Source organism: Symsagittifera roscoffensis, chromosome 1 (genome assembly GCF_963678635.1).
Source record: "Symsagittifera roscoffensis chromosome 1, txSymRosc1.1, whole genome shotgun sequence".
Classification (NCBI taxonomy): domain Eukaryota; kingdom Metazoa; phylum Xenacoelomorpha; order Acoela; family Convolutidae; genus Symsagittifera; species Symsagittifera roscoffensis.
Window position 1 is genome coordinate 27,101,348 of NC_087062.1, and position 26,689 is coordinate 27,128,036.

Genomic DNA, 26,689 nt, shown 5'->3' on the forward strand with positions numbered 1-26,689 from the left:
TATAAATCATCAATTGTTCCCGGGTTGGCAAATTCAGTCTGGGAGTCAACTTTTGTTACAATAAGCCCATAGAAGAAGGGCAAGCCTATAGAAGAAGGGCTTCCACATAACAGCTGGCTATTCTGGCGAGGACAAACGGGCTAATATTTGATTGGAAACTGAAGGGTTGCGAATTGTGATGATATTGTTTTTCAGTTGAAATGATATAGGTCAGCTAGCCGAAAATGGTGAGTAAAACAGAATCAGATAGAGATGTTGAGCGGGGATCAGTCGAGTACAATGTGACGAAGAGGCCCTCTCGGTCTACAGCTGGTAACAGATATGCGAAGTTACTGCAGGGGGAGTTAGAGAAGCTGAAAGACGATTTCTACCAGGAGACGTACGGAGGCTTCAACGAAGTACGTCAGAGCTCTTTCCTACTTTAAAATACAGAATTGAAGAATTACCGGTTGCTCTACAATTGACGTAGCTCCTGCCATCGTTATTGCGAGAAAAAAATTTAGAAGTAACCTACAACTTAAGAAATTGCTTTAATTGACTGCAGTTTTTTGCACAACGAATAACCAAATAATCAAGCGAAAAAAGTTTTGAAAATGAATGATAAATCAAGCACAAAGAAAATAAATTTGAAATCTTAAGACAACCAAATATAAAGTTAACTTGGTATAAAAAATATACTTGGTGGTCGAATAAACTGCCGTGTAGATACTGAAGATGTAATGGTTGTCATGAACAATTTGATTCAAAATGAGAATAAAGAATTAACTCGCCGATTATTTTTATAGATATATCATCAAATTAGGCAAAACTCAATGGAATATGAGTGGTCCCATGAAAAAAATATGTAATTTGTAGCAGTGGATGGGGTTGGGCGACAATTAATAACAACTGACAATTAGTCACAAGGCATTGGCAAGTAGCCACTGCTTACTGCTTCGCTGCTCTTTCATTTGGCGCCAGAAGTATATTGCAGTGAATCAGTGTTTGCCGCTCATTCATTTACGAATTGTCATCTGTTAAAAATTGAAAATTTGTTGACTTCATGATGAATCGAAAAGTTTGTTAATTTAATAAGTGGCCTCCCAAAATTGGTCTTTAAAGCGCGATTTCAACTTCAGAACTTAACCTGCTAATTTTATATTTGCAGGAAGACAATGACAACGACTTTGAAGGAGATAAGATGGAAGACGACGATGTATTAGACAGTGACTTTAACACCTCAGATGAGGCAGAAGGTGACGATGAGGGGGCAGGGGGAGGGGACAGTGGTGGAGAGGAAGGGGAGGGAAGGCGGAAACGGAAGACAAAACGAGTGCTCACCAGGGCCTACAAGGTTGGGTGGTAGTCATCTTGTCAAAATTAATGATCCTACTCGCAAAAAAAAACTGGAACAAGAACAGAAGTAGCTCTAATTTTCCTACCACAGTCATCATTAGATCAAATTAATGCAGAAACGATTTCATTACTCGAACGCATTAGTTTTAGTGGAGTGAACTTGTCTTGGCGCTTTGTTATTCGGACTCATTTGTGTTGTCAGGAACCGAAAAGATTCAAGGAAGAAGATCAACACAGAAAGCCGAGAATGAGGTTTATAACTGATGGCCAGAATACGAATGAAAACGACTCAGAAGCCAGCATTGCAGTAGCTTCTGATATGAAATGTGAGCAAACGAAGTTTAAAAGGGACAAAGCGGGAATTTTTCTTCAGTTTTTGACGCAAAAACTTAAAATTTCAACTTGCTGATCTTCGTCTTTAATTAAAATTCAGCTGTTAAGATTATACTTAAGGTAATGAATGAATTGTCGATTATTGATGTGCTATAATTGGGTTCCTATCCAGTGAGAAAGTCAACCAAAGACCGAAGAGACTTGATACCCTCAGCGAGACCCTCTGGTGCGCCTAAGAGCAGGAGGAAAGTACAGTACATGAGTCAGGAGGAGAGACTGAGGGAGGCCGAGAAGATCGAAGTCATCAACAAAGAGTCACTCGGTAATTTGTATAAAGTGGCTACATCGGTATTGGAGAGCGGGATGTCATCTTTGCTCGCAGAAAGTTTATTTTCTAATAACAGCTGACTTTTATTGTTTTGTTACACATGCTAATGATTGTGTTAAATTACGAATTCGTTTTTACGAGTTCACCCTAAGGGAACTCAAAAGCTATTTCTACCACTTTTTCATTCTAATACAGTGTGTATAATTTTCAAAGTGTCTCTTTTCGAGATATAATTTGATTTTGTTGATTTTACTTGTGAGAAGCTTCTGCAATCAAATTTTGTTAACGTGCTGGTGTGATTGGTGAGTATGTCGAACACTCTCAGAATATCTGGAAAAAGAACTGCGTAGCAGGGGCGGATCTAGGATTTTCTCAAGGGGGGCGGATTTTCCAAAAATTTTGACGGCCTTTTTTTTAGGTCGACCAAATTGATTTTCCGAGCTCTCCGAAAGCACTAAAAAGACGCCGTTTTTGGGCACTTTTTGGAAAATTGTGACAAAAAATTGCGTTTTTTTGGCGCGCGCTCAAAGTTAGTATATAAAGTCGGCCAAAAATGGATTTCGTAAAAAGTACCAAAGGGGACCCTTTGGGTCGGCATGGGGTCGAATCCCTGAGGGGGGGGGGGGGGGGGGGGGCGTCCGCACCCCCTAAATCCGCCCCTGGTGCGTAGAGTGGGTTTATTTACGCGAGGTAGATCAAGGTAAGCTTGTAAGGAGTCAAGTGTTGTATCATACTTGAGTTTTTTTACTCGATATTGATGCTTGACGTTATTGACAAAAATTGACGTCGAGTTTTTGTTTTTCATAGAAGAAAAGTTTACGCTCAAATCTATTATTTAAGTTCAATTTCGTTTGCTAAATGAAAGCAAATTTTACTGTCAATAAAGAACAGGTTATATGGCGCAAAAACCATAGTTGGTTTCATTTTGAAAAAATGGAAATTTAAAATTCTAAGCGGATTTAAGATATTTATATTTTGATCCAGTTCTCTCACAACGGGTTAACTTTAACAAAAACGATTCTGGAAATTCTAAGTTTAAAGGTGTTATATTTTTTGAAACAAGTCGACAATAAGTTAGAAAACATCAATCTACTTCAACTGCCCCTTGGAGTTGGTTGACATTTTCTTCTGTCTGTCGGTTATGTTATGGGTTCCAATCAAACTTATAAGAGTAATGAAGGTATTTAGTACTCTTATATTGATATTGGTGATTTGTTTTTTTTTCAGGAAATAGTCAAAATTTGTTCGTTATAAAGTTTTGATTTTTGAGCTCAGTTCATTTCGTTAAAAGGAACGTAAAGGTGCAAAGCTCACGGAAAAGTGTGATTGATTTAACCTATTGATCCAGTTTTCTCAAAAGGGATTAATTTTAACCGGAAAAAGTGTCTTCCATGGATTTTTACAAAAAAGTGTCTTCCATGAGCTTTAAGGCCTGTTTTTTGTTGAAGTTTTTTATCTTTCATTGTTCATCACTCTTTTCTAATGGTCAGTTGGCTATGTTTGAAAAATTGTTCTCTCAATTTAGAGAAAATGTTCCAATATTTGTGATCTTTTTGGGGTTTGAGTAGCTAACCGCTAGAGCGAGCGAACTTTGTGAAATAGGTAGAGTCCCGTGTATAACTTTCTCGTGTTTGGTTATTTTCCGGATGAATTTTCTTGTTAAGTCGGCTTGGCTTTTTGAATTAGTTTTTTATTGTCTTATTTCATGTTTTCTCGTAATAGATGGAAGAATTATTGCCCTGAGAGTTTTTTGCGTAAATGAAATTCAGGTCGTTCGAAGAATTGAGATCCAGAAGTGACTAACCCAAACACTGTTTCAAAGACACCCTGGGCGCCATTGTAAACTTATTTTGAGGAATAAGCGCTCGCCAAAAAAGTGCTATTTGCTTATCAGAACCTTCCAAAAAGTGCCCATTGACGTTATTACGCTGGAGATTAGCAAGCCTTATCATATCAGAATGCAGATTTTTTCGGGTTTTAAACTTGTTCAACAGAATCACTTGTATCTTGGTGCATAATGAATTCAAACTATTATTCGTCTCGAGCACTTAGCATGGAGGGGAAGAATACGCATGGGACGGCAAAGTTTGTGGATTCGTTTTTTTAGAAACTGGAAATATGCCTTTCCATGAATGTTGACCTCTTGTTTGTCGACCTATATGTTGACCTATTGTCTGCTATAGTTTTATCGGCTTTTCAATGTAGTTACTTTTGAGGCTATGAATTACTCCTGCAATTTGTAATTTTACTTCGTATATTTTGCTGTTTTTTTCTAAACTATTTATTAGAATTAAAGGTTTCGGCTCATATTTTATCGGGTTAGGGACCTAATTTGGGGTAGTTTCAAGGGAAGCATGTGTTTGTTATGCTTCGTTCCGGATCTACGGGAGATTATTTAAGTTTTGTCAGAGCAGTTGCCGCTTGTTATTTTTTTAATGGATTTTCATTGATCTTCTAAGTTGTTGTAACACTCGTGCTTGGCGTCAAATCCCGGGTTTTCCAATCGGGACTTGCTTTTTTTGCAAACTGAAATTTTTTGGTTAAATTGGATTTTTGTCCGTCTGTCGGCTTATTTTTGTAAACTTAGGTCCCGCAGAAAAGATTTTTTTTTCGAAAGTTAGGCTTTTTTCTTGCATTCAGATAGTTCTTTGTAAAATACTTAATGGGGCGGGTAATTTTTTTTCAGACCTTTGATTTCTCTTTTCCTTTGATTTTATTCGCGGTCTTTTTTTTTGTATCGCAATTCGTGCGAAGCTCAGCTTCTCCTCTGTGTTGTTAGCCTAATTTCACCAAAAGATTGAGCCGAGATTTTTGACTTGTACAGTCATTCTAGAGTTTCGACAGGAAAAAGTTTCAAAAGATCGCCATGTCAAAAAATCCTACGCAAACCACTGCAATGACAGTTGCCACAAATAAGTGTCAGATGTGTTGAATTATATATACCATAGAAAAGTCATCTCCGTCGTGTTTCGAGTGGTATTAAGTGTCCATGAACGTAGTGAAAACACTCAAGTAGGCTTTGTTTTTTTTTATAGGTAAGAAAAAGTCTTGAAACTTGCATACACTCAGTTTTGATTTGACTTAACTTGATTTTTCAATTTCGATTTAGTTTCTCTTGATGAAAGGAAAACAACTTTTGCTCTCGGGTAGCAAAAGTTGAAAGAGCGCGACTGCCCATTTTCAAAATAGATTTTAATTTTAGAATTCCCGGAGGAATGAAAAAATTATCTACTGATTCAGTTTTCGCGAATAGGATCAGTTTTATCAAAAAATGCGTCGATCTTGAAAGATTCTTGAAATTGAAAGTGCTCGAAGGTGATATTAATTTTTTTTCCAAATTCAGTTTCAAAAAACTATTCTTTTTTGCGGTTTTTAAGTCCTCCTGACTGTTTTGATGTTCAGTTTTGATAATTGCAAAATTAAACAAGGTTATCCGGTTATTGAGCAATAGCACAGAATGTTCCGACCAAAGTCGTTAAAAAACTACAAAAAAGTTTTTGCAGGTTAGTATGTTTTTTTTCTGTATGGTGTGATAAAAAATTGAAAAGAAAATCATAACTTAGGAATATTCGACATTCTTAATAAACTAGGCCAATCAGAAAAGAAGTTTTCAAAAATTGTTTCATTTTTTGCAGAAAGTTATTGATTCCCAAATTGGCGCTAAAAAGACTCCGAAAACTGACTTACTCGAATAAATTGAAGTTTTTACGGCTTAAATTAAGCACAAATAAGCTATTCAATACCTTATTAGCTTGAAATTAGACCAAAAATAGGAAATTTCAAACTGGTTTTTCTCAACATCGAGAAAATTTTTCAACATTTTCGAATGTAGTTACTGAGAGGCTTAACATGATATATCACTCGACCCATTCCGATGTTTATTTTTGGTGCCTAGTTTCGCTTGTAAAAAAAAAGAAAAAACTAAAACACCCGAAAACATAATTCCTCCACATTTTTCAAATGGTCCGAGTAAACATCATCTGGATAGTTATTGAAACAAAATGTTCTGCTTACAGCCTGAAACATAGCCGCTTCTAGGAGATTGTATTGATGCAGCTGCTTAGTTGTTAGCAATATAAGCTCTCAATGTTTACATCAGGCGTTTGAATCACGCGATATGCTTGCAATTTTGAATTTCTATGCGAATGCGAGATATGTATTTTTTTTCAAAGTTTGGTGTGGGTTTAAAATTATTATTTTTTTCTACATTAAATAGATATGGATTTTTAAAGTTTCTGGGTTTCGCTATTGCTTTTTGCAAGTTTTGATTTTGAAATAAAGTTCTCAAGCTTTCTTTTAGAAAAATTTCTCAAACTAGAGGAAGAGAAAAAGGAGAAGCGACGTGTGAAAAAAGTTGACAAGGGACCTCAAATAACTTTCAAATCTTACTCGTGCAAAGACGATGCCTCAATGGAACCTAAAAGCTTCGTAGCTCTAAGTGCAATTGAAGTTAATGATCTCCATAACCCATTAAGGTTAGAACAGTTAAAACAAACCCAAATGTCCTTGGTATTCAGTTTAATGGAGTTTTGGTGGGTTAATATGGCGTTATAATAAGGAAAACTAAATATACAAAAATCTAATAAACTTTTGACAGTCAATAGTGTGGTTTTGTTTGTCTATTTGTTCGTTAACAGAACACCTTTCTTTGATCACCGGTTATGTTTCAGAAACGATTCCAAAACATCTCGAAATGTCATCATTTTTCCAGATGCGAAAACGTTGAAAGCGAACTTTCCTGCCCCAAACTTACAATCCAGTTCCGATTCGAGCGGTAAATTAACTGGACGTAATGGCGGTAGACTTATTTGCCCAGTGACACGCCAGCCTGCGAGATATTTTGACCCATTGACTCAACAGCCCTACTCTAGTTTGTCAGCGTTCAAAGTGTTGAGGCAAATTTACAAGTTGAAGCTCAGTATTTTACATTCGACCGGTAACAATCACCAAGAAACAACGGATACTTAGATATCAATGGAAGGAGTTTTGTGAGAGTTGAAAATCAGAAGCTACGATAAACGACTAAAAGCTTTTTTTGTCAAAAATCTGAAGTTGATTAACGAGAAAAGAAAGCAAAGCGCTCATCAGGGTTTCGCTAAAATCGGAGATCAGAAATGGTTGACTTCCAAAGTTACAGTGAAAGGTCAAATTAGTGCCAATAAAGATGCTTCGTGATCATTATTAAGATGGACCCCTGGCTGGTTCGTAATGTCGAAGTTTGCTTCCAGATCAGAGTTTGAACTTAATTAATTTGTTCATGGGATTGAAAATTGTGTTTGTTCAGTTACTTCGTTTTGACAGCTAAGCATAAAGCCAACCTTTATTTTTCTGAAACTTGGAGAAAACTGATAGGAAAAAGCGTTTTATTCAGTTAAATATAAACATTGAAATTTACCCACCAAAGAAACCTAGTATCGATAATTAAATCGGGAAAGGCGAGTGAATGTTGAATCAAACGGAGTTTTGACATGCTGTGTTGTTTCAATTTCTTAGCTAAGTTTTAGTCTTTTTTCGAGCCAATAAAAACCCACTTTTTCTACGCTGTTTTCTATGCAAGGTCACATTACATATTTATATAGAAGGGAACACTTGAATTCAATATTAATTCATCAAGCTAATTCGTTGGAATTTTTTTGGAAATTCTTAGCTAGAAATGCTTTGTTGTCTAGCTTCAATTTGGGATTTGAACTCCCTTTCTGAGATCATTCAACTTATTTGATCAGCGGAATGATTCAATGAATAACAAATTTGTTTTTTTTTTCAGATTTTAATGTATATATTCCAAACATAGTGCTGAAACTAAGCGCTGGGACGTATATTAATTCGATCTGATCGATTAAAATGACCTTTATCTCAAATATCTCTATCAAATCTTCTTTCTTCAAATGCGACGCGGCCTTAACTTAGCGCCAAGACTATTCGTTCCCATATTTATTCACTACCTTAAAGTCGTAATCGGAAAAGCGCTGAGCGTCTCTATTTAACTATTCTATCCGCTCGCCTCATTTATAGCTGGTCTATATTACAATATATAGCTGGTCTATAATAAATTATGGTTCAAGTTAAAGACGAACAAAGCAAGCAGACTAAAAGTTGCTTCAGCGAAAGTTCACTTCTCATGGATACGTCAGGGTTGGCTAGCAACGAGAGCAACCAAGTTACCCCAACCTCTAGTTATAGTCAGGGTTGCTCAGAGCTACTTGACTCTCCCTTTCGCCAAAGACCAAATCAGACAAACATTTCCCAAAATAATATCAGCTCCACCTCAGGAATATCATTCGAAGACCCAGTGTTCGACGACAACTCTATCGGGGGCGAGAAAGACCAAACTCCGACGTTTGATTTCGAGTCGGGTGACGAAACGAGTGATTATGAAGTTCTAAATGAGTTCTCTTCATCGCCACAGCTACCGAGAAACGAGTTTGATACGGCCAAAACGGAGACATGCCGCAGGTCACCACGAGAACATGTAGGATCTCCAAATAATGGTTAGTTAAATATCAAAATCATTCGATTTTCAAATGTCTGTTTTTGGAACTTTTCTGATGATAGAATTTTAAGGTAATATACATTAATCGCAGGGTTAGCAAAAGAAGACTAAAAACTGGATCACAATCTTGATGTTTCTTTGAGAGTGGCTTTTCAAAAAAATGTTTTTCGAAATATCAGCTCTTGAAGATTCTGAAAGAAAGTATTTTTCAGTAATTTACTTTTAGTTTTTTTTTGTCATCCTAATGGGGCAATGAGCGCTCAAGCTCAAGAAAAACAAGAGGGCGCACTTTTGCTTAAATATTATGAACTGAAGCGAGTAGTATTAACTTAAATTGATGTAATGATGTAATTAGGTTTCGTGAGAGCGCAGAGAATCAATTTGGTCGACTCCCCCCCCCCCCCCCCCCCGCGCCCCACGAACGAGAAAAAGTAAAATATTTTTTCTATTTTTTTTTGGTATTAGAATAAATAATGAAATGTATGACATTGCTTTTAATCAATGGGTTTTGATATGAATAAACGTGCTTAAATAAACGCGATTATTGTTGACATGTTTCCGGTCAACAGAATTAGAAAATAAAATTGGAACAAGAACAAGCTCATATGAAGATGTTGATTTGTCTGTCGCTGTGAAAGTTGTATGTCGATTAAAATGATGTCGATTAGGCCATTATTCAATTTCACGATGAAACGGAATTCCTTGACAATCTTTCATTCGTTTAATTTAGGCAATCAAAACAAAAAAGAAACGATTCAAAGTAATTTGTGCATTATTCAAATGGGATAGCGACTTAATTGTCTAATAATGCCCTTACATGGGTACTTGAATATAGTCCTTCCCTGAATTATATTCCCTTTGTCAAATGAAAACAACAATGATTTCCTGCTCAAAGAAAACTACTGATTTTCCCTACCTTCCCTGTCCTGTCATTAGTTTAAGAGTTCTCCTATTGGCTGAAGTCTGGGCCAATTATATAGCACTAATTCTCTCATCTTCATACTGATTGCGATCCAACAAAAAATTTAATCTTCTTCAATTTTCATTTCGGCAAGCTAAATTTGCAAACAGTTCCCCGATTTTGATTGATTTCCTCGAAAAAAATTTTGAAGTTGAAAAAAAAATAAAATTTTAGATGCGCCAAGTACTTTGGACAACAGTAGTCAAAATCAGAGGAATAATATTGCCGACCAGTTCAGCCAGCGTTCAAACTCATTGACTGCTGTTACGACGAGTTCCAACGCACAAATAGTCTCCATACTGCAAGAGGAGGAGCAGAACACAAATTCACCTCACAGTAACACTAGTCGGCTAAGTTCCGTGTCGTCTAATTTAAGTATATCTACCTCGCCTCAACTTTCATCATCATCACCAGATCAGACCAGTGCCAACAGACACCCGCAACAACTGTCAATTGATACACCAGACACTCAAGATAACTCCCAGAATCAGAAGAAACGTAGACGGAAATCGGATCTGACTCCGGACAAAAACTGCGAAGTCGAAACACCTGATCACCATCGAAGTCCGTCGTCGACCGAGTCAACTGCTCGTGACCAGACGACAAACTCATCGTCAAACATGGAGTTCCTGGCGTTTCCACCCGGCAGCACGGTAGACCCGACTGGGTTGATGTCGGGAATGGCCCACTACGGCATATCAGCTCCGGGGTCGGCAACAACTGCAATTCTGGACGCCAATGGAATGCAGGTTTGACTTACTTTTGAAATACCTAAGAAATGCTCAAAATTGAAATGCTACTTTTTGTTTTTATTTACTTTAGCAAGAGCGTCTTCTGTTTTCGGCAAGTGCATTTTTGAAAACATGAATAGAAAATACAAATTTGTCTTTCAGGTTGGAATAGCGGTCTCTGGGGGACTGGACCACAGAGTGGTTGCGGGCGGGGGAAGTGGTGCCGGCACTGGCGCTGCTGGCTCACAGGGTAGCAATGGATTGGAGGTAGAAGAGAGCTGTCCTGTCTGTGGAGACAAAGTGTCAGGATATCACTATGGGCTCATGACGTGCGAAAGCTGCAAAGGTTGGCTTTACATTTGGGTTAATTTGAACAAATCCAACACCTAACTCTTTCACCTGAGTTCAGTAACGTTCAGTAACTCTTTTCTAGTTGTCTTTTTGATGTTTACTATGTTTATTGAGCCTTTTATCTCCTCTGACTTAACGGTTACTGGTAGAAATTGAATCCCTGGGTTTATGATGTTAATGTTATGATTTGACCTAATGACAAATGTTTTCAGGATTCTTCAAGCGGACTGTGCAGAACAACAAAGTGTACCAGTGTATAGAGAACAAAGACTGTCGCATTGACAAGTCTCAGAGAAAGAGGTGTCCCTACTGTCGCTTTCAGAAATGTCTCTCCGTCGGTATGAAGCTAGAAGGTAAGATTACACGCTTTGTTGCTGTTAAAATTGTGTCTGTTATTAAAAATTCAACCATCCGTATGGTGATTACACTTGTGACAGCCAGTGTCCTATGTTTTATTTATTTTAAGAGAGTCGAAAATTGAAAAACTGCTTCTCAGAAGTGAGTAGTTTTATGCTGGTTTTCTTCTTCAGTAACTCTTTCGTACTGTCTGTTGCCTATGTTAGCAAAAAGATTTCTGATCTTTCGCGAGTTTTAGCGAGCGTAGTGTAATGGTACGACAGTTTTTTTTTTCAACCTCAGTCGCCAATATTGGTGCCACTTTTGGGGCTCCTCTACCGCTTTGTGATAACATGTGTTTTGACGTTCGATTAGTAATAAGTTAACACAATTGATGCATTTTTAATTCATCAAATGAACCGAAAAAAGCTGTTCCAAGTAACAGTACAAAAATAAAAATCAATTTCAGAAATTTCGCATTTTAATTCATCTCGCAATATTTTTCAAATACATAATTTATACATAATTTGGCTCAGATCGCAGATGCGAGGACAAGGAGTCTTAATCCTGTGGTCGTAGCGTCCAATCCTAATAGCAAAAGTTTGAATTTTTATGGCTTATTGTTACCTTTTGTTTTCTTATTTCGTTTTATAGAGCTGCTTTTTTGTCGGTTTCTTGCTAGTGTTTGCGAAACGCAGCTTCGCCTCTGTGTCTAAACCCTTTTCGTTTTATGATATGTTTTAGGCTTTTCGTTTTTTAATTTGAAAATTGAAAAACATTTTTAAAGAAGTTGCTCTTTTTCTTGTTTAGTTTATAACTGCCTGTTGGCTAGTTTGGCATTTTCTTCTGTGTAGAGCGATTACTTCAGATTTTTCGAAAGTCGTTTTATTTTTTTTTCAGACGTAGTGAAGAAACTTAAATATGTCATGATGATTTTTTTTTCACGCTCAAATTTGACTTCTGGCTATTTGATTTTTGATTTCTTAAGTTCAACTCAAATTCATTCGCTAAAAAAACTGGAAAATAACTCTCAAATTAAGAAAATTGATTTTTGTTTATAGGTTTTTCAGTGGATTATGAAATATTTTTTGATCCAGTTTTTTCAAGTTGAATTAGTTTTAGGAAAAAAGTTGTGAAAAAAAATTTTTCTCTACTGTTGCGATTAGCAAGCATTGTCAGATCGGAATCTAGACTTTTTTCGGGTTAACAACTTGTTTAACAGAATAGCTTGAATCACTTGGTATGTTATTTCATATTGAATTCAAATTTCTAAGCGTCTCAGGCACACTTTGGCTCAAGGTAACGAGTATGCCTTGGACGGCAAAGGTCCTGGGTTCGAATCTGACTAGATTAATTTTTATTCAAACTGTAAATGTTCCGCTGAAAAAGTTGTCGGCTAATTATTTGTCTGCTTATATATTGTTGGCTTAGTTGCCACATCTTAGATTTATTGCCGTATGCAATTTTCATTGTAATTGCTTTTTTTTGTTTTCATTTACTCTAGTAATTTGTAATTATACCAACCTTGGCTTCGTATATTTTCCTTTTTTTTTCGCTTAGAAGAAGTTTTTTTCGGCTTAAATAATTTCATCTTAGATTTTATCAGCCTACTAACCTAATTTTGGGTCGCTAGAGCGAATCATAATACGTATACGTTTCTCCACATCGCACAAAATATTACAAATCTCAAATTCTAATTTTTAGTTCAAATTTTTTCATGACAAAATTTTTATTTTCGCTTGATAATTGTTTTTGAGTTTTCATTAAACGCCGCTCGAGACTACATTTTGATGTGTTTTTTTTAATTGTCGTTTCTTCCTAAATGTTTCTGTTTTCTTGGGACTTAGTGGGTCTCCTTTTCTTTCCTCTCTGCTATCTTGCAATGCTGTTTTTGTGGGATGAAAATTAATTGTGGTGTTTGACATAGGAGTTTTAGTGCGCTTCAGCGTGATTGATTTTTTGTCGAAAGTTTCAAAAAAGTATCAAGAGTCAAAAACCGCAGTCAAATTGGATTAATTTTATCAAAAAAGTGTCCAAGACAAATTCTTTTTGAAATTGAAAGAGCTTTAAGGTAGTTTTTTCTTTGAACTTCGAAAGTTATAGGTTTTTCAAAACATAACTCAGTTTTTTTCTGCTATTTTTTTGTTCATTCTTCTTTTCCAACTGTTTGCTGGCTATGCTTTGTCAATTGCTTTAGAAAAACTAGTGTTCATGATGGTTTGTCGCGAAATTGTTCTTGCTGAATTTATTTTTCACAGTTTGATTTTTTTGTTTATTTTCGTTCAAAAAGGTCTCATTTTTCTTCACATTCAAATTTATGTTTTGGTGGTTTAGTAAAAATTTTGGTGTTTGGCTGTAAAGTTGAGATAGTTTTAGCTTAGATTTTTTTTCATAGTGAAAAATTAAAAATTACGCATGAATCAAGTTGTCTCAAATTGGGTTAGTTTTTTGTGTCAATCATATAAAAACCTTGTTTTGAAGTGATTGAATTTAACTTATAAAAGACACAATCGAAAAAAAACAATCAATTTTACGCTCCAATCAGAGTTTTTCTGGATAAACATCAACCCAATCTGTTTGATGATCTTCCAACATCAATGAATCAGTTTTATGTGCATTAATACCCCTTGTTGCGGTACTGGAGAAACTGAATCTATCCCTTTGTGTTTGCGTTTGTTTGGAATAATATCTAATATCAAAAATTAACTGCTCTTCAGAACAGTATCATGATATCTTTGTTATGGAATTTCCCCTGGGTCCATTTAAAAAAGTCAGTAAGGAGAAATAAGATAGTTGAATTAGGAGAAAGTTATTAGATTGAAAATAGGTGTTAATAAAAATATGTATTAATATTGGATGAGAAATTAAATTCTGTGCTAAAAGCGCTAAGCTCTACCCCTTTATTCAAATTACTCTCTATTTAGCGCTCTTTAATCAGAGAGCCATAACCGAGTTCATCTTCCTTAACGTATTTAGTCACTATATAATAAGAAATTAAACATTTTCTAAAGAGTTTTAATTAGAAAGTAGTTTTGATCTGATTAAACACGGGGAAAATACGAATGGTTGTAGAGAGGATTAGTTTATTGCTAGCATTATTCAATCTTAAGTTAATTTTTGGAGCTCGGTTTAAAAAAATCGGGTTCGCCTTATTTTTGAAGTAACCAGGAACAATTTTTTGCTCCTTAAATTCCTGTAAATTTTCATTGAATTTTTGCAGAAAACAAGATTAAATATGGGTTATATAGTTTTCAAATGTTTTATCTTTACTTTTGTTTGAAAGAGGATGAGTTTACATTTTAGTAGCGCTCGATTACTTTGATTTGTACAATAAAAGCAACAATAATTGATAGACAGATAACTGATACTTGAGTGATGAGAAGGATATCTAACAAGTGCCCTTTGCAAGTCAGAAAAACAATCGAGTGAGTTGTAATTGCCTAGACTCTTAATCAGTTACATTCTACTTGACTAGACTGAGAAATGAAGTTTAGAATAAAGGACTGTCATTCAAAGAGACGTAGAATGCTAATTCTGGCTGTCTTACAAGTGTAATGTGAAGGAACACCTGCTGACTTTTCACACCTTCGCCAAAAAATAATAATCTGTTTCCCTAGCTGAAAAGGTTGTAAATTGTTTTTTTTTTGTACAACGTTATGTAGATTTCTACAGATTTCCAATCAGAGTTTTTCAAACGTTATGTAGATTTCTACAGTTTCTATAATTTTTGTTTATAGGTTTTTCAGTGGATTATGAAATATTTTTTGATCCAGTTTTTTCAAGTTGAATTAGTTTTAGGAAAAAAGTTGTGAAAAAATTTTTTTCTCTACTGTTGCGAATAGCAAGCATTGTCAGATCGGAATCTAGACTTTTTTCGGGTTAACAACTTGTTTAACAGAATAGCTTGAATCACTTGGTATGTTATTTCATATTGAATTCAAATTTCTAAGCGTCTCAGGCACACTTTGGCTCAAGGTAACGAGTATGCCTTGGACGGCAAAGGTCCTGGGTTCGAATCTGACTAGATTAATTTTTATTCAAACTGTAAATGTTCCGCTGAAAAAGTTGTCGGCTAATTATTTGTCTGCTTATATATTGTTGGCTTAGTTGCCACATCTTAGATTTATTGCCGTATGCAATTTTCATTGTAATTGCTTTTTTTTGTTTTCATTTACTCTAGTAATTTGTAATTATACCAACCTTGGCTTCGTATATTTTCCTTTTTTTTTCGCTTAGAAGAAGTTTTTTTCGGCTTAAATAATTTCATATTAGATTTTATCAGCCTACTAACCTAATTTTGGGTCGCTAGAGCGAATCATAATACGTATACGTTTCTCCACATCGCACAAAATATTACAAATCTCAAATTCTAATTTTTAGTTCAAATTTTTTCATGACAAAATTTTTATTTTCGCTTGATAATTGTTTTTGAGTTTTCATTAAACGCCGCTCGAGACTACATTTTGATGTGTTTTTTTTAATTGTCGTTTCTTCCTAAATGTTTCTGTTTTCTTGGGACTTAGTGGGTCTCCTTTTCTTTCCTCTCTGCTATCTTGCAATGCTGTTTTTGTGGGATGAAAATTAATTGTGGTGTTTGACATAGGAGTTTTAGTGCGCTTCAGCGTGATTGATTTTTTGTCGAAAGTTTCAAAAAAGTATCAAGAGTCAAAAACCGCAGTCAAATTGGATTAATTTTATCAAAAAAGTGTCCAAGACAAATTCTTTTTGAAATTGAAAGAGCTTTAAGGTAGTTTTTTCTTTGAACTTCGAAAGTTATAGGTTTTTCAAAACATAACTCAGTTTTTTTCTGCTATTTTTTTGTTCATTCTTCTTTTCCAACTGTTTGCTGGCTATGCTTTGTCAATTGCTTTAGAAAAACTAGTGTTCATGATGGTTTGTCGCGAAATTGTTCTTGCTGAATTTATTTTTCACAGTTTGATTTTTTTGTTTATTTTCGTTCAAAAAGGTCTCATTTTTCTTCACATTCAAATTTATGTTTTGGTGGTTTAGTAAAAATTTTGGTGTTTGGCTGTAAAGTTGAGATAGTTTTAGCTTAGATTTTTTTTCATAGTGAAAAATTAAAAATTACACATGAATCAAGTTGTCTCAAATTGGGTTAGTTTTTTGTGTCAATCATATAAAAACCTTGTTTTGAAGTGATTGAATTTAACTTATAAAAGACACAATCGAAAAAAAACAATCAATTTTACGCTCCAATCAGAGTTTTTCTGGATAAACATCAACCCAATCTGTTTGATGATCTTCCAACATCAATGAATCAGTTTTATGTGCATTAATACCCCTTGTTGCGGTACTGGAGAAACTGAATCTATCCCTTTGTGTTTGCGTTTGTTTGGAATAATATCTAATATCAAAAATTAACTGCTCTTCAGAACAGTATCATGATATCTTTGTTATGGAATTTCCCCTGGGTCCATTTAAAAAAGTCAGTAAGGAGAAATAAGATAGTTGAATTAGGAGAAAGTTATTAGATTGAAAATAGGTGTTAATAAAAATATGTATTAATATTGGATGAGAAATTAAATTCTGTGCTAAAAGCGCTAAGCTCTACCCCTTTATTCAAATTACTCTCTATTTAGCGCTCTTTAATCAGAGAGCCATAACCGAGTTCATCTTCCTTAACGTATTTAGTCACTATATAATAAGAAATTAAACATTTTCTAAAGAGTTTTAATTAGAAAGTAGTTTTGATCTGATTAAACACGGGGAAAATACGAATGGTTGTAGAGAGGATTAGTTTATTGCTAGCATTATTCAATCTTAAGTTAATTTTTGGAGCTCGGTTTAAAAAAATCGGGTTCGCCTTATTTTTGAAGTAACCAGGAACAATTTTTTGCTCCTTAAATTCCTGTAAATTTTCATTGAATTTTTGCAGAAAACAAGATTAAATATGGGTTATATAGTTTTCAAATGTTTTATCTTTACTTTTGTTTGAAAGAGGATGAGTTTACATTTTAGTAGCGCTCGATTACTTTGATTTGTACAATAAAAGCAACAATAATTGATAGACAGATAACTGATACTTGAGTGATGAGAAGGATATCTAACAAGTGCCCTTTGCAAGTCAGAAAAACAATCGAGTGAGTTGTAATTGCCTAGACTCTTAATCAGTTACATTCTACTTGACTAGACTGAGAAATGAAGTTTAGAATAAAGGACTGTCATTCAAAGAGACGTAGAATGCTAATTCTGGCTGTCTTACAAGTGTAATGTGAAGGAACACCTGCTGACTTTTCACACCTTCGCCAAAAAATAATAATCTGTTTCCCTAGCTGAAAAGGTTGTAAATTGTTTTTTTTTTGTACAACGTTATGTAGATTTCTACAGTTGGATAATAAAAGGAAAATGGAAGGGATGGTTTCAAATTAATCGTAGTGATGTGCATGATCTTGATTCACTCAAGTCTTATTTGAAGCATTAGTGATTTTGGGTAAGAGAGCGGAGTTCATCAAGGACTTCATCACCTTCACCTTACTTACCACCCTGATAGCTTACTGCAAATTTTGAGTCTTTTCAGGAAAAACAACTTGGTCTCTATCTAAAAGGTTTAACAGTTTTTTTGAGACTTATCCCAGATCCTAAAACTGCATCGTGTATAATTCATTGTATCAAAATCGTATTTGTAACTTATAGTTAAAGTTTAGCGTTTCAGGAATCAAAATTCACGAATTATGATCTTCAATAAATCCCATTTTAAGTTAGTTTTTTGTTAGTTTTTGTCCTAGCGTTGTTCCTATTAGGTTTTGATGTTGCTGACATTTTAAATCAGTTTTAATGAGCTGTTGCATCGTGAAAAACGAAAAAAAAAACAGTTGAATATGGCTAGTAATTAAAAAGTATGCTCTGGGCTGTACTTTGTTGCGCTCAAATCAGTTTGATTGTTTAGCCGCTGGGTAGTACTCTAAGGAGTGGATGTTTTTAAGTAGCTTCTTCAATTGGTGATCTTGAGTTGCCAAAACATTGACAGAATATTTCCAAGTGCTCATCTAATTAAGTCCCAGCATTGACTTGTCGCTTTGTTCAAATTCCATCGCCTTCCCTCTGGAAAACAATAAATGTTGGCTTTTAGATTTTTTAAAATCGTATTCCTTAGTCTTAATTTAGCAGGGTGTTCTGTGCTCTTTCGCTCGGTGTGCTCTTCATTGTTTTTGAACTAGTGCAAAATCTGCGTTTAGTTCTTGGCTATGGTGTTATGGCTGCAGAAGATTTTTCTCCACTTGTCGAATTTTTCATTGGCGAGTACAGTACTGATTTAAATTATTCGAACGCGTATATATTGCCTTCAATCAGTAGATGCTAAATTCGAATCTGAGGCAATGTTCATAATTTTAAGGCAAAAATTCTCTGCTCATAATACATCCAATTACATGAACTTCTAAACAAGTTAGGTCCTTGTCTCATTGATAAAGAGTTTTATAGTTCGTTAATACGGTAATATATCATTTGAAATGATAGTCTGAAATGACATAATAAATCTTGATTAAAATCTTTCATTTTTAGCTGTCCGTGCTGATAGAATGAGAGGAGGAAGGAATAAGTTCGGGCCCATGTACAAGCGGGACAGAGCCATCAAACAGCAACAGAAAGCCATCCGACAGCAGATGATACAAGTGGCCATGCACAGTCCAGCCATGCACCACCACCACCATCATCACGCCAATGCACAAGCACAAATACAAGCCGCTTTATCACAAGGTTGCTCAAATGATAAGTTAAATGAAATTGTACGAACCTTTTCAAAATGGAACAGGTGTAAAGAATATCTGTGCAAGTTTCACAGAATGTTCCGATCGCTGTCATGTTTCAAAAAAGAATATATTCCAGATATTGATCTTTTTTTCCGGAATTTGTAGCGAACTTTTTTCGTCATTGACTGAGAGTGTGTAAGTTACAAATTAAGTTTCGATAGTGTCTTAGCTCAATCTTCAGCAGTGTATTTCGGCATTTTTTTATTGCAGCTCTAGATTTTCTAGATAATAGTTTCAAAATGAAATATCACTTTTAACTCGATCCGATCTGGCGCTCTTTTGTAGAAATGATTTTACGTGCGAAAAAAACACCGGAATCCAAAGTTCCATTTAATTTTCTAATTTTCATAATTTTTCTAAGGTCCTTAATTTTGATGGGAACGTCTTAGCAGAGTTCCTAATTAATAACTCTGAATGTTACACAGTTTGATGAATATATATATATATATATATATATATATATATATATATATATTTTTAAAGTTTTGAGTTGTATTTCGGTGTAAAAAGCGATGTAAATTAATTTTTTTCCAAAATCCTCAGACGTGTTGTGGAAGAAAAGCATTTATGAATATATTTGAAATCCTTATCTAGTTGCCTTTTTAATGGTCTTATTTCCATAGTTTCATTATCAGGTTCCAAAATTCAAACACAAGGAGGCACTATGGAGACATCCCAACAAGTAGTGGTCCCTTGCCCGCCAGTGGCCCCAGTGTCTGGACATCTATCCGGGTACTGTCCGACATCCGTAGCAATGATGGGATCCAATGATTCAACCGAGTCGCTGGGTGCTATAAAGTTGGAACCCCACATGCATAATGCAGTCATTTCATCAATATCCGCAAATCACGCCAGTGCAGCAAATCATGGAATGTACAGCAATGTCTACTCGATGTCAAACCTGCAGCAAGTCAATCTGCAAACACAAACGTCAGCTCCCACTTTAATATCTCCAACAGAGTACCAGCATTACATCCAATCAGCTGCTCTGGCTTCCCAACAGCAACAGGAGCTAGCGGCCAGTTCAATGTCACAGAACTTTGCGTTCTTGCACACAGGATCAATGAACAACAACTCAGTACCTCTTAGCACGCATCAAATCAAAGCCGGATTCTTTGCCAATTCTCTAAACGGCGCCACGCCGAACACACTTACTTGCAGTACTGCTTTTCTAAACGGAAGCAATGACTTTTCCAAGCAGAAAATGTCACCATCGCCACCCATGAAAGAAGGCAAAAATCAGTTTTTCGAAAATGGCGACAAGTATTCTCAGATTCCGAGGATGAGGCAAGTAGCTTTGAATGTTAATCCACCGAAACTGCTGCTTGAGTTGTCGACCAGTGAGCCGCTTACTGAAACTATAAGAGCGCGCGTGATGTCTTCCTGGCATTACTACATGGAGTCTGGAAGTCCGTTTTCGATGTTCGTGAGGGGTCTTGAACAGCTTCTCTTTTGCTTTGTGGACTGGGCAAGGTCTTCATGCTTCTTCAAGGAACTACAGGTACAGTTCGTTCATTTTGCCATCTGAATGAAAAGCTCATCACAAAATACTACCGATGGTTTTCTCTTAAAATGTTCAACATTGTAGCAAGTCTTTTGCTAATCAATCTGTTGTTTTATGAATGTATCCGAGTTTCTCGAAACAGTTATTTCACAGCATTTTTTTCATAAAGTTGTGTTTAAAAAGCCAAAATCATAAAATAAGCTCTAAGCTAATAAAAAGTTCCTGAAAATTCATAGGTGAATATCTGGGTTTTTTAAATAAGGTTTAGCTTTTCACGACAGTAAAGATAGTTTTTTTTTTCATTTTAGGTGGAAGATCAGATGAAGCTACTTCAGAGCAGCTGGTCAAATCTAGTTCTTTTTGACCACATCTACCGCCAGCTAAAACATTCGCCAAGCTCTCACGCGCCAAGAATTGTTCTCATCACAGGTGAGTCAAACTTACTTTTAGCTAGGTTTCAGAGATTATTACACCTGAGACTTTTTCCTGTTAACAACTTGTCTAACACAATCACTGAATCATTTGATAGCTTGATTGAAAAAAATGCAACTTAAGTGTGATATTTTGCACTTTTGACGCGGATATAATATCGGTGCCTGAAGCGATGAAGGTCTAGAGTTCGAATCCGAGCTAGTCTTTGTAAAACTGAAATTTTTCGACTTGAAAAGAATTTTTATCGGCCTATCGTTTGTTCGCTTTTGTCGACTTAGTTGTCACAGCTTTGACTACAAAATTTTTATTATAATTTTTAAACATTTTTTCAAAAAACTTTATAAAGAGTCGATGGACGTAGTACAGACTCTTTTATAGGTCGTGATGATTTTTGTTTTAGGCTCAAATTTTACTTTTTTGAGTTTTGACTCTTTAAATCAGTTCATTTCTTTTGCTTAAAGGAAGGCAAGCTTCATTTTCGAACAGCAAAAGTGTTAATGTCACGAAAAACATGATCGACTTCTAGTTTCGAAAGTGAATTTTAATTTGCACAATTCCCAGTGCTAAAAAACATTTGTAATTGATGCAGTTTACTCAAATTGGGTCATTTTTATCAAAAAGTTAGACATATATTGATCTAGAAATTCAAAGAGCTTTAAGGCTATCTTTTTTTGAAATTCAAAAGTTGAGGTTTTTTTCAAAAAACAAGTCAGTATTTTTCTTGTTCACTTTCTGTCATTGACTATTTTCCAACTGTCGGTTGGCTATGTTTTTGTTTTTGCATTCTTTCTTCTTAGTCACAAAAAAGCAATTGATAGAGCCTTTTCTCAAATATCTTAGGCTTGCTAGTTTCCATACTCAAGATGTTTGAAAGCAAATAAAAAAACAGATTTTTCATTTTTCTCATGGTTCCATGGCCTGGTTTGACTTTGGCAAATGTGCTTTTAATAATCATGGAAGGGTTAAATAATGGCTGGGTCGTTCTTGATCTGGTGATATTTGATTAAGAGTAATGAACATAGTGAAGACTCTTTTATAGGTCTTGCTGATTTTTTTAAAAATTTTTTCAGGAAAAAGTCTTAAAACATTGATGCCATTAGGTATAATGCACGTTTTGAGCTCAATTGTAATTCATTTGATGAAATTGACGTAAAAAGCACTCTCCAAATACGAACATGGAATTGGCGCAAAAAAACGTGAACAGCTTCTAGTTTCGAAAGTGGAATTAATTTTTAAGATTTCCCAGCGGAATAAAAGTTTTACCTATTGATCCAGTTTTCTCAAGTTGGGTTCATATTAACAAAAAAGTGCCAGTCATAAATTGTTCTAGACATTCAAAGAGCTTAAAGGGCATCTATTTTTTTTTGAAATTCGAAAGTTGAGATTTTTAAGGAAAGTGTTCTTTTAATGTTTACTTGTGTTCCTTACTCTTTTCCAATCTTCAATTGGCTATGTTCTTTTTGGAAAATATGAAATATAAATTGTAAAAAATTTAATTGTCAAATTTAAAAACTTTTCAAGTTTAAATAAAAAAAAGCAGAAGTACACGTGTGTTTGACTTTGTTGAGAAAGCATAAGGTTGTGTTATTTTCACTTGCGATCAGTTTCTTGAGAACCTTCTTTCGAACTTACTCACAATTAAAAATGTTCATCAAAAGTGTTTTATTATTTGAAAATTTCACTGTAGTATAGGAAATTGCATAGCATCTAAACTCTTCTTTATTTGTGGCTAGTTTTTGGTGCCAATCAAGCTTCCGTGGCTGAGTGGTTAATGTGTCAGCTCGTAATCACTAGGTCGCTGGTTGGAATTTCAGAGGTAGCCGAGTTTTAACTAATTCGAGGCCTATTTCTAATTTTGTATTTTTGAACCTTGTAGAGCTGCTTTTTGTCGTGTTCGGAAATTTGGCTTCGCCTCTCTGTTAGAAATTTGGCTCGGAATATATATGCTGTTTGAAAAACTTCGTCGTACTCCTTAGTCAGTCAATATACTCTCCGGATACTCAAACCTCTAGTTTTCCATTTTAGAAAGTTTTTCTAAATGATCTTCCTCTGTTCTAGGTCACGTGTTAGATGTGAGGATTCTGCAGCTGCATGGACTCCACGAGGCTGCTGAGAAGTTCATTGCGCTAGCTGACTTCTTAAGAAACATAGACTTGGAGTTCTATGAATATGTAGCCATCAAATTCCTGCTTCTACTCAACCCCAGTTAGTATTTTAAGTTCGCTGATATGAATCTCCTATTAATTTTTGTATAAGAAATGTATGAAACGAAGGAAAATTTCCTGATCTTTTATCAGCTCAATTTATTTGATTTTTTTTTATTAAGTTACTGCAGAAAAAAAACTTATAGGGCCTATTCTCAGGCTGTTTTAAATGAAGGTTGTAACAAAAAACTTTGACAATTAATTATTTCAAATTCGATTAAGTTTGTTCTAATAAATTTAAAAATTGGCTAATCACCTCTTGGTTAACCAAGTTGGTTAATCACTTGGTCAAAAAAGTTTCATTCGCAACTGTACTAAAAGGGTTCCTAACGGAATTTGGAATTCCTAATTTCGCGGCTAGTTAATTTTCCGTAATACCCAACTCTTATTGAAAGACTTCTGTTACAAGTTGGCGGGGTACTTTATTATTCTAACTCTTGAAAGTGCTATCGTTTGCCTTGAAATTTAGTGCTTCATACAACTATTTTTTTAGTAGTTAAAAAATAAAGGAATATGTCATTCATTTAATCCTTCTTCAATTCGGTCAGCAATTTACTCATCGTATTAAGGCAGAGATGTTACATTTCGCAAGCGGAAATGATATAACCGCGCTTCAAATCAAGATTTTTTTCAGCAAAATAAATTTCTTTGTGTCTGCTTTTTTAAGTGTTCTGTTGAGTATCGTTAGCTTAACTGCTCATGCGTTTAATTTTGACAATGAAACTAATATAATAAAGTAGTTTTGTTCTCATTTTAATTGTTGAATTTTTGTATTTCAATTGAAAAGGACATTTCTGATTGCTGTTACACTCATACTAAAAATTTACTGTTTTGATTCCATTTCTTAAAATAGACGATGCAATTCATCATTATTTGTACTTCAATTCATCATTCTTTGACCAGTCCATTTTTTCTGCTTCTTTTTTGTTTGATTCGTGAATTAAAGTACAAACTACTCAAGAATCAATATAAGAGTTCTTAAGCTTAAGCAGGATTCAGTTTTGCTTCTTGTTTTTAGATGTTGCCAACCTCTCGGACAAAATGTACGTTGAGAGAAGCCAACAGCACATCAATTCCTGCTTAATGGACTACTGCTTACAAACACATCCGGAGTCACCAGAACGGTTCCAGTTCCTCATTCTGCAGCTGAAAGAACTGTCTGCTCTTGCCGGTGCTTTTGAGGAGTACTTGGTGTTCAAACAGAACTCGGCCGAAATACCGAGTAACAGTTTAATATCCGAAATGCTTCAAGCCACTCGCAAAAGTAGCACCGACAATAGTCCTGTCGACAATCGAGGAGCATTTGTCGGTGGAGTCGGAAACGGAGGAATCACAGCCGGCGCTACGTCGGGCGTGTTCTCTGAAGGTAACGGCGCAGGTTCGGATTTGTCGCCACCCCCGAACTTGACAGGAGTTCAAAGTGTGAATGGCGTGAGTTTAGCGGGTCAAATGAACGGCGCGACGATGGTCACTTCACCTAACACGTTGTCAGCAGTAGCGCAGAACAGTTTTAACCCTGTGTTGTTGACGGCAACAACGGTACCACAAAATGTCATAACATAGTCAGAAGAATGGTAAGACTTGACGGCAGCCAAAATAAATAATTGTGTAAAAATTACACTCAAAACAAATGCGAAAACTAAAACTTGTTATTGATATAACTCACCTTTTTATACTATTCGTTAGATAGTAACTCAGTATTAGTTCAGAAACTGGTATTGAAAATTGGTTCTACAGTAGAACTTTGTTAAGGTCCTAAATTTTGAATGCAAAGTAAAATTTATGTTTTGATATGTTTACAAATGTCTTCTATTTACTGCCTCATTGTTTGATAAAGTCAATTTCTATGTTCTTTTCAAAGGGGACCTTTGTCCTATTTTCAACATTTAAGTATAAAATACCTATTGGAAAGTTGTTCATTTGCTGCGCTTTGTACAACAAATAAGATTATGTCTATCTATCAATTCACAGAAATTATTATCGGTCGCCAAGTCAAATTTCCAAAAATTTGTTAAATTTTGAAGTTTCGATTAATAGAGATGTTTGTGGACAATCATGGGTATATATGAAAAAAAAATTGACTGGGCTAAAATCATCTACCTCGAATTCACAAAGCTGAGTCTACTATTTAAGTTATCATCTCTATGATGCTGGCTCTTTTCTAGAAAAAATCTATAATGCTTGAGCTAGCATATGAAAGCTGCAGGAAACATTTATTTGAAGCATTTTTTAATGAGTACTAAACATGACATTAAACTACCATGATGTTTATGATTTGCAGAAAAGAGTCATGACATGTTCTATTTGTTTTTGTTGTTCAAACTTAAAAATGACTGGGCTAGTTTTAACACTGCCCAGGTAAATGTTTGACGTTCAAAAATATCGATTGTTAGTAATCGATTAATTAACTTCCATAGCCAGTACTTAAATTGACGCAGTTTTGAAAACTCTCTCTTTGGTGCTGTGTAGTTTAAATGTCATAATATTTGAATTTTGTTGCGATATTTTTATTTGGTTGTTTCCTACTCTTTCAAATGAAGTCTAAACTAATTGAAGGGGTTTAAATCAGTCAATTTTAATTAATAAGCAGAATCGGGCACATTTAGGTAGCTAGTTCTACTTTATTAATTGTGTTTTCAAGTTTAAGTTCGTTACTTTGAAAAGATTTCTTGCTTTTGTTGTTTTATATGTTCAAAAATCACAAACGAAGAATTCAACTGAGTTATGTTACTTCAAAATTGTTTTCACTGGAAGGAAAAGGCTTCAAAGCATGCAGCCAAATGTTTAAGAGTCGATGAACGTAGTGAAGACTCTTATATATGTCGTGATGATTTTTTTTAGGAATAGCTTAAAATTTGTTGAGGCTGGAATTTGATTTTCCATGATTTGACAAGATTTTTCAAGTTCACTTTCTTTCTTTTGTAAGCAAAGGAAAACTACACTATCGAACAGCAAAAGTGTAAAAGTCAAGAAAAACGTGATCGACTTCTATTTTATAAAAAAAATTGAAATTTAATTTTCACTTCTCCCAGAAGAATGAAAACTAACTATTGATCCAGTTTTTACAAATTGGGTTTTTTTAATAAGTGTCAGTCATAATTTGTTATTGAAATTCATTTAAAGGTCATTCAAAATTTTGGAAAAGCGCAAGTTGATATTTCAAAAAATTAATGTTGCAAAAAATTGCAAGTTTTTTGTTTGTGTTCATGACTATTTTCCAGCTGTATGTTTGCTATGTTTTAAGAAGCAACGATTCAAACAAGACTGCTCGAATCAGAACAAAATCGTTGAAGTATCTGAAGTGATTTTGGCTAAAAACGATCAATTTTGTATTTCAGATTTTTCATTTGCAAATATTGACCATTTTCATTTTTTTTTTTGCAAATCGCCAATTTCATTTTTTTTTGCAAATTTTTTATCTAGCAACTTGGTTTTTGGAACAATGAAGTTTCCTCTTTTTAATTTGTAACGATTTATGAGCCAGAGTAAAATACAGCTCATGCGATGCGATGAAAAAATTGTAAAATATCGTGCTTGACTTACACACAAATTAATCGGGAAAAATGATCACAGGTAAAATTATCCTTTCAATATTGAGTTCAGAGCATCAAAATATTCCAGGCTGTATAAAAAACTTTAATTAAATCGAAATTTGTCCAGAAAAAAACCTTGAGTCTATGATTTGCCTAGCTTCTTCGAAAATTGAAAAACTAAGGAGGCAGCAGGTTGCCTAACAGTACTTGAAAATATTTAGGCAAGGGTTGTGAAATTAAAAAGAAATTACAGTAAGAGAAAAACAAAAACGACAAATGGTTGAGGTTATTTGTTAGCTTTCTTTATCCCTTTCACGTTTTTTGTAGACTTTGTTTTTAAGAAAGCTAACAAATAACCTCAACCATTTGTCGTTTTATGTTT

The 26,689-nt window shown here is 34.8% G+C and overlaps 2 protein-coding genes across 2 annotated transcripts; both read left to right on the forward strand.

Annotated features, from left to right (window-relative positions):
* The first annotated feature begins 173 nt into the window (after positions 1–173).
* LOC134842038 (vacuolar protein sorting-associated protein 72 homolog) lies at positions 174–7,068 on the forward strand. Its single transcript, XM_063858192.1, has 6 exons — positions 174–398; positions 1,148–1,333; positions 1,538–1,661; positions 1,841–1,990; positions 6,297–6,471; positions 6,667–7,068. The coding sequence occupies exons 1-6, from the start codon at positions 225–227 to the stop codon at positions 6,962–6,964; spliced, it is 1,107 nt and encodes a 368-aa protein (XP_063714262.1). The 5' UTR covers positions 174–224; the 3' UTR covers positions 6,965–7,068.
* A 696-nt stretch (positions 7,069–7,764) lies between these two features.
* On the forward strand, positions 7,765–25,342 carry LOC134842046 (nuclear hormone receptor FTZ-F1-like). The gene is made up of 9 exons (XM_063858203.1): positions 7,765–8,484; positions 9,622–10,196; positions 10,341–10,524; positions 10,742–10,882; positions 18,387–18,581; positions 19,270–20,135; positions 20,447–20,567; positions 22,629–22,775; positions 23,793–25,342. Exons 1-9 carry the CDS (start codon positions 8,049–8,051, stop codon positions 24,335–24,337), a joined length of 3,210 nt encoding a protein of 1,069 aa, XP_063714273.1. The 5' UTR covers positions 7,765–8,048; the 3' UTR covers positions 24,338–25,342.
* Positions 25,343–26,689: the final 1,347 nt, after the last annotated feature.